At 49.9% G+C, this 11,596-nt stretch overlaps 1 protein-coding gene across 1 annotated transcript in view; it reads right to left on the minus strand.

Moving 5' to 3' along the window:
• The window catches only part of Plekhm1 (pleckstrin homology and RUN domain containing M1), a 33,716-nt gene extending 27,759 nt beyond the window's left edge, over positions 1-5,957 (minus strand). The window contains exons 1-3 of the mRNA XM_010642888.3: positions 5,850-5,957; positions 2,813-3,060; positions 1,617-2,243 (exon numbers count right to left, since the gene is read on the minus strand). Coding sequence (XP_010641190.1) covers positions 1,617-2,243; positions 2,813-3,060; positions 5,850-5,897 — 923 coding nt within the window. The 5' untranslated portion in view covers positions 5,898-5,957. The remainder of the gene's footprint in view (positions 1-1,616; positions 2,244-2,812; positions 3,061-5,849) is intronic.
• Positions 5,958-11,596: the final 5,639 nt, after the last annotated feature.

An 11,596-nucleotide genomic window follows, 5' to 3' on the forward strand; every position in this document is an offset into this window, starting at 1 on the left:
TTTTTTTTTTTTTTTTTTTTTTTTTGGTACAGGGATGGGACTCAGGACCTCATGTGTGCCAGGCAGGCACTATGCGGCTGCTGAGCTAAATCCCTGGCCCAAGCATGCTCAATTTTAAATTACAAGTATTTAAGTACAGATATTTAATAATAATAAAAATAACAATAACTGAACTCTAAGTGCTAGTGAGACTTTCTGCACTTAAAACATATGCTTACTTCAAGAAATGCTAACAAGGGTCCCTCTGCAAGGTTAACAGTGCTGGACGTGTGTCTGTGTGTCCAGGGTTTAATGTCTGGGAGTTGTTTACAGCTTGTGCACATTCTGACCCTTGTCTCTCCAGCTTCCTATAAAACTCAGGGCACTTCCCGCTGAGGGTGGAGGGCCACTGACTCAGTGACCTTTGGTTGGAATTTTCTCATCACAGGACTCCTGAAGATAAAGGTGCATATGACAGAGAGAAGCTGGCGGTCTGCAGAGGAGACAGAGACACTCGAAGGGCTGGGGTGGGAGAGCAAGCCCGCTAACACCAAGGCTCAGTGGGACATACTGTCTCCACTCCTCCATCAGACACCTGAAGATACCACTGCCTGAGCTCAGGGCTCACAGCCACCTCGGGAGCCAGCAGACACCAGAAGGTATCTGATTCTAGTCAGCCCGATGAGGGTCTCTCCAGTTTAAAGACGAAGAGACTGAGCTTCAGTAATCTGCCTGACATTGCTGGCCTTGTCAGTGGTGTGAAGCAGACCTGTTCTGAGCCCAGTCTACATAGTACCTAACCCAGTGCTAGTCCCACTCTGGGCAGAAACTCTGGGAGGACCGGAACCCAGGCAGGGTGAAGGTATAGCACAAGAGGAAAAAGGTCCTAGACACAGGCTGATGGGTCATGGGCTCAAATGAGGGAGGCTCCAACAAATCTCACCACTTCACCCATTAGATGAACAAAGTTTGACAACACTTTCTACGGGCAAGGCTAAGCAGACACGGGTGCATTCAACAGGCAGTGTCTGAAACTGCAAATCCTTTGCCTTGGCAATTTTGCTCCTGGAAGTTTACTGAGATATTTATATAAAATTAAAAGGCCACGTATGAAAGGTTATTTATGAAAACACTGAACTCCAGTGCTCATGAAATATAGGTCTGATGAAATAAACTAAGACACATTCCTACTATAGAGCAATATGCAACAACAAAAAAATGAAGATGCTTTGACATAAAAAGAATTCCTCCCAAAGTCTAGACAATGTACATATATACTACCTTTTATGGAAAGGGGCGGGTAAGAAATGAGGGAGAAAGTTAGAAAATTTATATATGATTTGTTACTGATGCTCTTAGGAGACTCTGAAAGAATATACAATAAATTAATAGTTAAGGTCACAAGGATGGGAACGAAGAACAGGGTGGCTGGGGACTGACTTGTTCAGTCACTGGGGCAGAGTCGGAGCTGCACCAGCCCTGAGCCCTGCTACATCCAGCCCCCAGAGCCACATTCCTGTCACAGCTCCCAAAACTCGTCCGACTGCCCGTGTGTCCTGTGACTACGCCCAGCTCAGTTCAGAGCTAATCACACGCACAGGATGGAGGAAGAGCGGAAGGGGGCGAGGGGCACTCACTCTTGCAGGGACTGGTCAGAGTCACCAGCATTTGCTGCTCCCAGATCCGAGTCATAGGACATGGGCTCCTCGGAGTGGTCTGGACTCTTGAAGCCACTCTCCTGGAGCAGGCAGCTATCGGAGTTCAGGCTGCAGGACAACTGTGAGGAACTGGCTGTGTCCAGGCTGAGTGAGGAGGCTGTGAGCTTCCTGTTTCGCCGGATCTTATGGCCTGAGTGCTGGACTTCGATATCCTCTGAGCCGGAGGAGTGGGAAATGGAGTCCAGAGACTCCTTACGCTGGAGTTCTGCACTAGAGGGAGGGAGGGGGTCGAGCTCTGAGAGTGGACAAAGCCCGGAGAGGGCCAGTGGGGTGAGTGTCCACTCGTTCAGGACAGCGGACTTGTAAGAGAGCTCGAAGGACAAGGACGTGAGTCCCTGCAGGAAGCTCAGGAGGAACTCGCCCTCCTCGGCGTCACGCAGCAGTGCAGTGGGCTGGTAGTACTCGCACAGCCTCGCCCGCTCCTGGAGGAGCAGCTTCAGGTAGCACTCCATCAGGCCGTCATTGAGGGCCAGCCGCAGCCAGGCCCGGCAGCGGCCCACGTCCGTGTTGACAAAGGCCAGGTGCTCTAGGTCCGAGATGACGTGTCTGGGAGGTAGAGCAGACTCGTTTCAGAAACTACCTCAGGTCACTGAAACACTGTTTTATTTATTACTTAGCAAGAACCTCGGGTGACAAAGGCAAGTGTATGTAGGCACAAAAAATTCCTTGGTCATGGTGTTTCAAGGGAAATACAGAAATGTCAAGCTATAGTCCTCAACCTTTGAGGTGTAATGAAGGACAACTGTCACGTTCATTATAACCCCTTAGTATCCCCGCTGTCATCTGCTGACCAAGATATGTGTGCTGAGCCCCCAAACACTTTCTGTAAAGGGCCAGAGAGTAAACACTTCAGGCTTTGTAGGTCACAGAGAATCCACCCAGCTCTGCCAGTCTGGTCCAAAGCTCACTAGCCCTGGACTGTGGAACAGCCTGAGAGTGGAGAGTCCTAGGTCAAGTGGCAGCTTGCAGACAGCCCTTTCTATAAGACATTCCAGCTCTCCCTCACCCTATCTCTGAGCTAGAACCAGCTATCTGTTGGCCTCACACAGCCAGGAGAGCCAAGGGTCCCACACTCAGAAGGTCCTCCCCCAACAAAACCTCCCTGCTGATCTCACTTGTGGGTGACAGCTTTCAGGAGGGGCCAAAAGACAGGCTGAGGTAGAGGCTTCTGATGCGCACTTTTCTTCCATTTTCCTCCAGTCTCTGCATGGACATGCTTGGCCTGCAGGCCGTGGATAAACACAGCCTCCAGGGCACTGCACATGGTGTTGGCATCTCCATCCTCACTCGTGACCACCGTGTCCAGGGACACGTACTGCTTCTGCAGCGCCTTCACAGACCCCACCAGCTTCTTCTTGATGACCTAGGCAGTGCCGAGCAGAAGGCAGGCCTTCAGAAGAGAATCCCACGGACAGCCCTGGAAAGTTCAGACATAGAAAGTTAAGTGAGTTCATGATTTTTGTTATATGAAAAACCCCAAAATAAATCAACTGTAAAACAGGCAGATTTCTTGGAAGAGGGCAGGTGGGTCAGGAGAAGGGGAGAAAGGGTAGGGAAAGGAGGAGAAAGGGAACCGAAAATGACCAAGATATACAGGAGCCAATCCCCATAAAGAGTGTAAATAACATGTATCGCAAACATATAATAATAAAAATGGGGAAACGTAACGTGAGAGTCGAAAATATACATAAATAAGGCTGGGGATGTAGCTCATTGGTAATACCTCTGGGTTTGATCTGCAGCACCTGTGCCCACACACACACACACACACACACACACACACCCACCCACCCACCCACCCCTATGTAGACTTTTGGCTGCAAAATCAGCATGTGTTAATCATGACAATGACAATGCATAGAGAAGAAAAGGAAAGCCACACAGTAGGCAGAGATAACTAACAGTATTGTTGCTCTGCATACCCCTCACTGTGGAATCCTTTTGTTTTCCAGACAGAGTTCCAGGAAATTATAGCCATATCACTTTGTGTTTCAAGGAAGGCACCATCACAGGAATGGCTAGGAAGCTTTGGTTAGGACGGAAGTGAGGCTTAATATGACCAAGAGTCTGCACAGAATCAATAATCTAAGAGGTAAATAGTGCTGCTTTGGAAAAAATAGAAATATCAAGCAAGGGCTGGGGTAAATGTAGCTCAGTGGTAGAACATGAGCACAGGCCCTGGTTGATTACCATCACTGTTGGGGAAAAACAAAAAACAAAAAACAAAAAAACCCAAAAAAACAAAAGCCAAGAGAAAAGGACCATGGCTACCAAGAGAAATCCTTCCTAGGGGCCAGACCTGGTGGTATATGCCTGTAATACTAGCACTCTGGGAGGCTGAGACAGGAGAATCAGTAATTTGAGCTCAGCCTGGGAAACCTGTCTCAAAATAAAAAAAAGAAAAAGTGGTACATGAGTTGGGGAATGGGATAAAATTTATTTAAAAAAGGAGTGGGGTGTAGAGCTGTAGCTCAGGGAGAAGGCCCTGGGTCCAATCTTTAGTACTGTGCACACAAGACTGACCAATCCTTCCACCCTGGGAGCCAATGGCCTACATTCACGGTCAGCCCAGTCACATCAGACATTTCCCTTATTCTCTCTGAGCATGAACTCCTGCATCTGTTAAATGGAAAGAAATAACACTTCCTGAACTATAGCACTTGGGGCATTGCTTCTGAGGGCAGAAGAACACCCCCACTCTGCCCGACTAAACTCAGGGAGTGCTGAGGATATTTCCAGCTTTTTAAATTTTATTTTTGAGATAAAGTCTGGATAACTTGCAAAGGCTGACCTGGAATTTGTGATCCTCCCGCTTCAGCCACCCAAGTAACTGGGATTACAGGCATGCACCAAAACTGGTCTTTTAAATTTACCCATTACCCTCAAACAACATGGACGTTCTCAAACTGTAAATGCTGGTTAAAGGAACACATTACAAAATGTACATAAAGTCCTTTGGGATTATAGAGTAAAATTACTCAATCATAATGATGTCAAAATTATGTTTGGAAAAGGACTAGAAGGGATTGCCCAAAAACTGAGTTTGAACTGAGTGATAAAAGTTATGGATATTTACTTTTACACTGATTTATCCCAAACAAGGAAGTTAACTTTTTTCTTTTTTTGCTTTTTGTTGACTCTCAACAACTCTCAATCCTGCTTCAGCCTCCAGAGTGCTGAGATTACATGTGCCACGACATTTGGCTTTGGAAAGTTAAATTTTAAAAAATTAACTTAAAAAAATCAATGAGATATAATTCATACACCACAAATGCACTCATTCAAAGCACTGAGTACAGTGGTTTTTAGTAAATCAGAGAACTATGCAACATTCACCACTGATTTTAGGAGGCAATTTTCATCTCTCCTCAAAAGAAACAGAGTGTATTGGTGTTACCCGGGGCTGGAGGAGAGGGGAACTGGGGTGACAGCAGTCTGTCATCTGTTTTTGTCTCTGGACTTGCCATCCTGGACATCCACAAAAGGTTTTGCAAAAAAGCTAGTAGGTGACAGGTGGAACCGCACCCTCTGGTGGCCAGCAGGGCAAGGTACACCTCTGAGGAAGCTCTGATCTGTGCAGCAGTAGAGGGAGGAAAGGGAAATAAATCCTGGCTTCTCAAGGAGCCACCTCAGGCCTCTGCTGAGGGTCAGCCAGAAACCTACCTGATTCTCTGTCTCTCTAAGGAACTGACAGAGCCAGTCCAGTGTGCCTCGAACAGCCCAGGGCCTGCACAGGGCAGAAGGGGCTTTGGTGAACTAGTCACCAACAACCGTGTTTGAAAACCCCAGAAAACGGCCAATGTTCAAAGATGGATGTGAGCCACCAACGTATCATACTATTGAATCAATAATCCAGCATCCAGGAATATCTGTTCTGACCAAATCAGTGCTATGACCAAACTGACCACTTCATAGCCTAAGAGTACAGGGCTGAAGGTCTGAATGGAAACCCTTGGTTTCCAGGTAGCATACCTTTACACCCCGTGTTTTATGAAGTAAACTGCAATTTCACAGCAAATAAGCCCATGTGGAGAGGGCAGGATCTCCTCTAACCTCCTTTCCCTTCTTTTCTCTTAAGTCCTCTTTCTGGGCAGTAGGAGGCCAGTGTCCGGCCACCCTTTGTGGTCCCACCCCATCTTCCCCCCCACTTACCGGGATGGTGGCCCGGGGGTCCAGTCCATTTTCGACCACTGAGAGCATTTCCACTCAGGAGCAGCTCCTCCGAGACTCACATGACACCTGTAGGGGAAGATGGAGGCCACATGAGCATGCTCCCAATTTGCCGCAGCCACAGTCCCTCCCATAGATGGCAGGCAGTCAGCCAGCTCACTCAAACTGCAGCCCAGAGGCCTCTGAGGGACACGAAAGTAAAACTCAAGAGTAGATTTGAGGAAGGAAGCAAGGAAAGAAAAAGCAGACGCTCAGTCCCGGGGAGGCGAGGAGCCCTGTGTGCGGGTGGTGTGGTTCAGGACTCTGGACACATTGCACGGAGTGCCAGCCCCACGGCATAGGGCCCTGGTGGGGAGGGAACCAAGGGCTGACTGAAGGTACAGGGGAAGGTGACCAGCAAGCAGAGCAGTCACATTCACGGCCCGACTCCTGTCCCAGTCCAGGGATGGCCAGCCCTGCTGGGGAAGCCCAAAAGCAGCTTCAGCTTCTGCTTCTCCTTTGGGCTGTGAGGGTTTCGCATGAGCAGCACAGGGAGGAGTCTAAATGGGCCAACACAGCTTCTGGTCACAATTGGTCACTAATCAGCTGGGCAAGTGAAGCAGGTTCTGACCTCTTGGGTGCAGAGTATGGACGTGGAGCAGCACAGGACTCCTGCTTGCTATAAATAGCACCGGTCATCCTAGGGCAGTGGTTGTGAACCTATGGCATGTGTGCTGTTTATTATCACTGAACGTTCTAAAAGGCTCGCCATCACTGTTCTAGTGGATGTGGCCACCCACATCTATGAGCAAAGAATGCCATTTCCCAGAAGCCAGTCTAATGCTTTATTCTGTTTGAGGCAAGGTCTCACTATGTAGCCCAGGCTGGCCTTGAACTTGCGGTGATCCTCCTGTCTCAGCCTCTCAAGCACTGGGATCACAGGTGTGCGGACCACCACACCTTGGTGAGTCAGTCTAATGCTAAGTCGGTCAGAGTAGCTGGCTTCCAGTCTGAGCCTGAGCCCGAGGGTACTGGCAGGTCTGGCTCCACCCCAGCAACCAGGGCTCCACAGTACTTCTAGGGTTGCTGAGCATGAGAACTGAAAATAAACCAGGTGTGGTATAATTCCAGCACTCTGGGAGACTGAGGCAGGAGGACCGTCAAGTTAGACCGGGCTGGGTGACTCAGCAAGATGCTGTCTCAAAATAAAAAAAAATGAAAAGGGCTGGGGATGTAGCTCAGTGTGAAGGCCCTGGGTTCAACTCCAGTAGCAGAGTGTGGAAAAGGAGGACTTAAAGCGGAACCTGCTCAGAATTAATTATGGCCCCAAGAAGTTAACAAGAACAAAGGCATGTGACACAGACTGCTTCATTTATGTTCCTACTCACCCGAGGAGAGCCATTTCATTATCTCCACCTGACAGATAAGGACAGGGTGAACTGATACAGATACCACGGCTGACAGTATCCTGCCTCCACAGCTGCCCCCAGCCTAAGGGAGGCCCAGGCTCCTGAGCAACTGCCACCCTCAGAGACAGGACCTCAGCGGGAGCCCAGGAGGGTGCGGGACAGAGGCCAGTCTTCAGGAGAGGGCGGAGGAGGGAAGTACAGTGGCCCTCAGTGGAGCTGCTGGCTCAGCCTGGCCTGGGGCTTGGGGAGAGGAACAGGGCCCAGGGAGTCGGGCCGTGCAGAGGGAGGGAGGTGTGTGGCCATGCAGAGTGGACGGCCCTAAGGATGGCCAGCAAGTGCCCTTGGCCCTGGCCACCTGCCTCGGTCTTCACACTGCCCCTTCTCATCAGGAATTCTCAGGAACTCTGGAGCGCAGCCCTGCACTCTAGGCTTCAGGGTGACAAGAGAAGGGACGTGGTGTGGTCAGTCAGTCACTCCTGGCAACATGCCTAGTCCTGAGGTTTGGTTCCTGCTGGGTTACCCTGGTGCAGCTCTGCAGGCAAAATCTAGCTTCTCTGGCTCCAGGGCTTGGGGCTCCAGCCCTGTCCACAATTCTCAGAGCCTAAGCCTCTCCCTCAGGCCATTCTAAACAGCTGCCCTTCCCCAAACAGCAAAAAGGACAGGACGCTAGAGCCTAGATAATTACCTAAATAATACGCTGGGTTCATTAAGGCTTCATTAATTAGCTGGAAGTAAGAGAGTGTTCATTACAAAGGGCGACCAGACAGTAGGTGCTCTGGCAAAATAACAGTCTATTAAAAAAACAAAGTAAACCGAAGCTAGGAGAAGTCAGAGCAGGCCAATAAGAGACAAGTAACGACTACTGAAACTAAGTGTCAGGAAAGCAACTGATCCTCAGGAGAACCCACAATATCCCCGTGACAATTTACAAAACAGGACAAAGACTTTGGGATTCAACCACCGTTCAGGACACCATGAACTTTCCTTGTAGGAAGCCAAAGCATCCTACTTGTCTCAGTGTGTTTTGAGGGTCAGGAGCGTGACCATCAGTGACGTAAGATCTCACTGGTGGGCCTAGGCCGAGGCACTGGATCTCGTGATTGTGGGGTCAGTGCTGCACCCTCTGATCCCAAGTCCACCATCCTATGTACTGGTGTCACTTCCTGTCCTGAGAGTATTCTTCACTGACAGCAGAAACTCACAGTTCCGAGGAGACCTATGCTGAGGGGAACCTGAAGAGAACATGGTCCACTCTCTCTGGAGGCGCTGCAACATTACAGGGCAAGTCTGGCAGGGGAAGATGATGCCACACATGTCTACCCCCCACCCCCCAGCACTGATTCCCCATTCCCAGGTTTCCAGGAGAACAAACAAGCTTCTCTGATCTCACTCTCCAACCTCATTTCCTCCTCAGAATGATCCTGAAAGAGATGGTTGCCCCGACTTAAGAGGGGAAACTGAGGCTTCACAGAAACAGGCCTCAAGTGAGGAACAAAATTCTTGGGACTCCTTACTCCTTTCACTACATAAAACCATGTCAGGTCTTTGGCTGGAAAACTGAGAAAGTTTGCCAGCTCACAGACTCTTCAGATTTCTTCAGAAGCTCCTTTTAATTGGAGAAAGACAGTCTTGCTGGTCAGATTTCTAGCCCCACCCAGTGAAGCCCAAGTCTTTCCCTTAGTCCCACATTTCAGAGTTTTCCTCTCTTAAATGTTCTCACACATGAGAAGGGATTGTCCTGTTGGCTGCTTGTCCTTCTGTGTACACAATGTCCAACTGAATCCACTTCTTCCGGAGATCAAGAAAGAAAGCACAGAAGGGCTTGGAGGAGACACACCGAACAGGAAGAGATGGAAAGCCTGTCTTTACTACTCTCAGAACACTCAGTCCAGCAGTAACAGCACCTGCTTCTCTTTGGCAACTTCTCAGCCACTTTCCACAGCCTTCCCTCTTTTGTCTGAAGCAGTACCTGACCGTTAGGGACAAAAAGCCTGGCAGTGTTGCCATCCAGCTGCTGTCCCAACTGATGAGTCATGTCATTTCGGCAGGAAAGGATGACGACATCATCTTCTGATTCAGAAAGGCAGCTGATGTGCCAGACAGGCTAGTGCTGCCTGAGTAAACAGCACCGCCTTCCATTCGAGGAAGGCTGGGCTCTGGACAGGGATCCTGGCAGGGGTGGGGCGCCGGAGAGGGAGCAAGAGATTCAATCACATGTGAAGGGTGAGAACTTCCAGCCTGTGATTGAAGGCAGAACAATGCTAGGTATCCTTCTTTCTTCTCTCTAATCTTCCGTCCGATAACAACCATTGCCCTATGTTCTGTCCCAGTTGCTGAAGGATTCTAACAAGGAGCAAACTCAGAGATTGAAAGCAGGAACTGTAGTTACCTTCAACTTATCACTACACTTCTAGCACAGTAAGTCCCCAACTTATATACATTTTAGTTGCAGACTTCCACAGCTGTAACGTATAGATTCATTTTGTTGGATTATGAAAATTCTCCTGGAAGCTGGGGAATTACTGTGCCTAGAATGGTGCTTGGCACACAATGGTGCTCAAAAATGCTTACTGATTGACGGATGAGTAAAATAAAAATAAAGCTGAGGGTGGATATGTCCATTTCATGGACTGTGTAAGCTGAGGTAAACCACTCTGGCGTGGTGGAGCTCCTGTGAAACGCCTGCCATTAAACCAAGCTGAAATCCATCTAGATAGTTGCACCGTAGCAGAAGACACTGAAGGTAGAACTGTATTCATCTTTCAAAGGCAGAGCCTAAGGTGGCAAAGATAAGGGTCCTCTGGATTCTTTAAAATTAACTTTGGGGCTAGGGGAGTATTTAAGAGGTAGAACTCTTTCTTGCCATGTCAGAGAAACTAGCTTGATCCCCAGCACTGAAAAAAAGCCCAAACAGAAAACAACTATCAAATGACTGATCTTCCTGATGGCAGGTTACCAGAATTCCAAGGAAATGTGCACAGAACAGCCTCCCAGAGATTAGAAATGCTGAGCACGGGGCCTGGGTGCCAGGGGAACATCCCTCTGTCTCAGCTACTATGAGAAAACTTGGCTTCCTGTGTTCATGGAACCCAAAAGGCAAAAAATTCAATGATCCAGCACACACAAAGAGCATGCAATTCAACAGTGCTGTGCTTCACAATGTGTAAGGTGCCTCTGACACCCACTGTGTCCCCTGTGTTAAGCACTGAGACCAATCTGCAGTCAGCTCTGGCAGAAAGGAGCCCCGGGAGAGGGGTCCTCACAAGTGCCAGGACAAGACACATGCCACAGGAACATGGCTCTGCGATCACTGTCAACCCCACACGGTGGCAACTCCCTGAGGTTCTCCAGGGGAAGAGCGCCAACCAAACGGAAGCGATGCCTCCCATCGCCCCAGGAGTCAGCTGGACGAGTGGCCATCTCTCACCCTCTAGGTATTTGAAAGACATCTACCATTCCAATACCCTGTACAAGCAATTTAAGATGAATGCGGCGGCGGTGACGGCAACAATGTGACAACAACCAGAAAACCTGTCACCCATGACTCGGGGCTGGGACCTCGACTCCTCCACACTCCTTTACCACCCGGGGGTGTGCACACACCACTCAACAGGCTCCCCTCTAACTGCCCAGCTGAGCCAGGGCCTAGACCTGCTGCGGAGGGGCAGTTGGTAGGGTCGGTAGGGGCTAGGTGCTGCATGTGTTCTCAGGGGCACAGAGCTGGGGTGAAGAGTTGCCACAGGGTCAGCAGAGGTGAAAAACCCAGAGCAGTGAGACTGGCAGAGCACTGAGGCAGCAAGAGCTGAGGGCAGCTTGGTAAAAACTCAGGGATGGGACGTCTTCAAGACAGTGGAGAGGACAAAGAAGTACATGATAACTAGGAAGTTGGGGGCCGAGACTGTGAGGACAAGATGCACGTTAAACCTGAGACCAAGCTCTCAGAAAGAGAGGGGAGCTCAGCAGGGCACTCACTTTGGAGTTAGGTCTTCCAGAGGGACAGGGTTAGGATGCCTGGCGTTGAGCAGACACTGGGAAGTTGGCAGGTGTGGGAACCGGAAAAGGGAAGCCCGAAAGGTGTGTCCGGGGAAACTGAGCAGAGAACTGGGCTTGCCAGAAAGGCTGAGGGGTGAGGACCCGGAAAGGAGAGGTGAAGGGATGTGGCCCAGTCTGGGGCTGCAGCAAGGCTAAACACGGGGCAGCAGAGGACTGCATTTAGGAAAGACCGGAGCACGGCGGGTGGGGGTCGTGGTCTGGGGTAAGACGCGGGGACGAGGGGGCGAGGGCCGGAGGGCTGGGGCTCCGGAGCCCAGCTGTTTCCAGGCAACCGAGGCTCTGGGATCC

This window comes from Fukomys damarensis, unplaced genomic scaffold (genome assembly GCF_012274545.1).
Source record: "Fukomys damarensis isolate Sample0158 unplaced genomic scaffold, DMR_v1.0_HiC HiC_scaffold_13, whole genome shotgun sequence".
In the NCBI taxonomy this organism is placed as follows: Eukaryota; Metazoa; Chordata; class Mammalia; order Rodentia; family Bathyergidae; genus Fukomys; species Fukomys damarensis.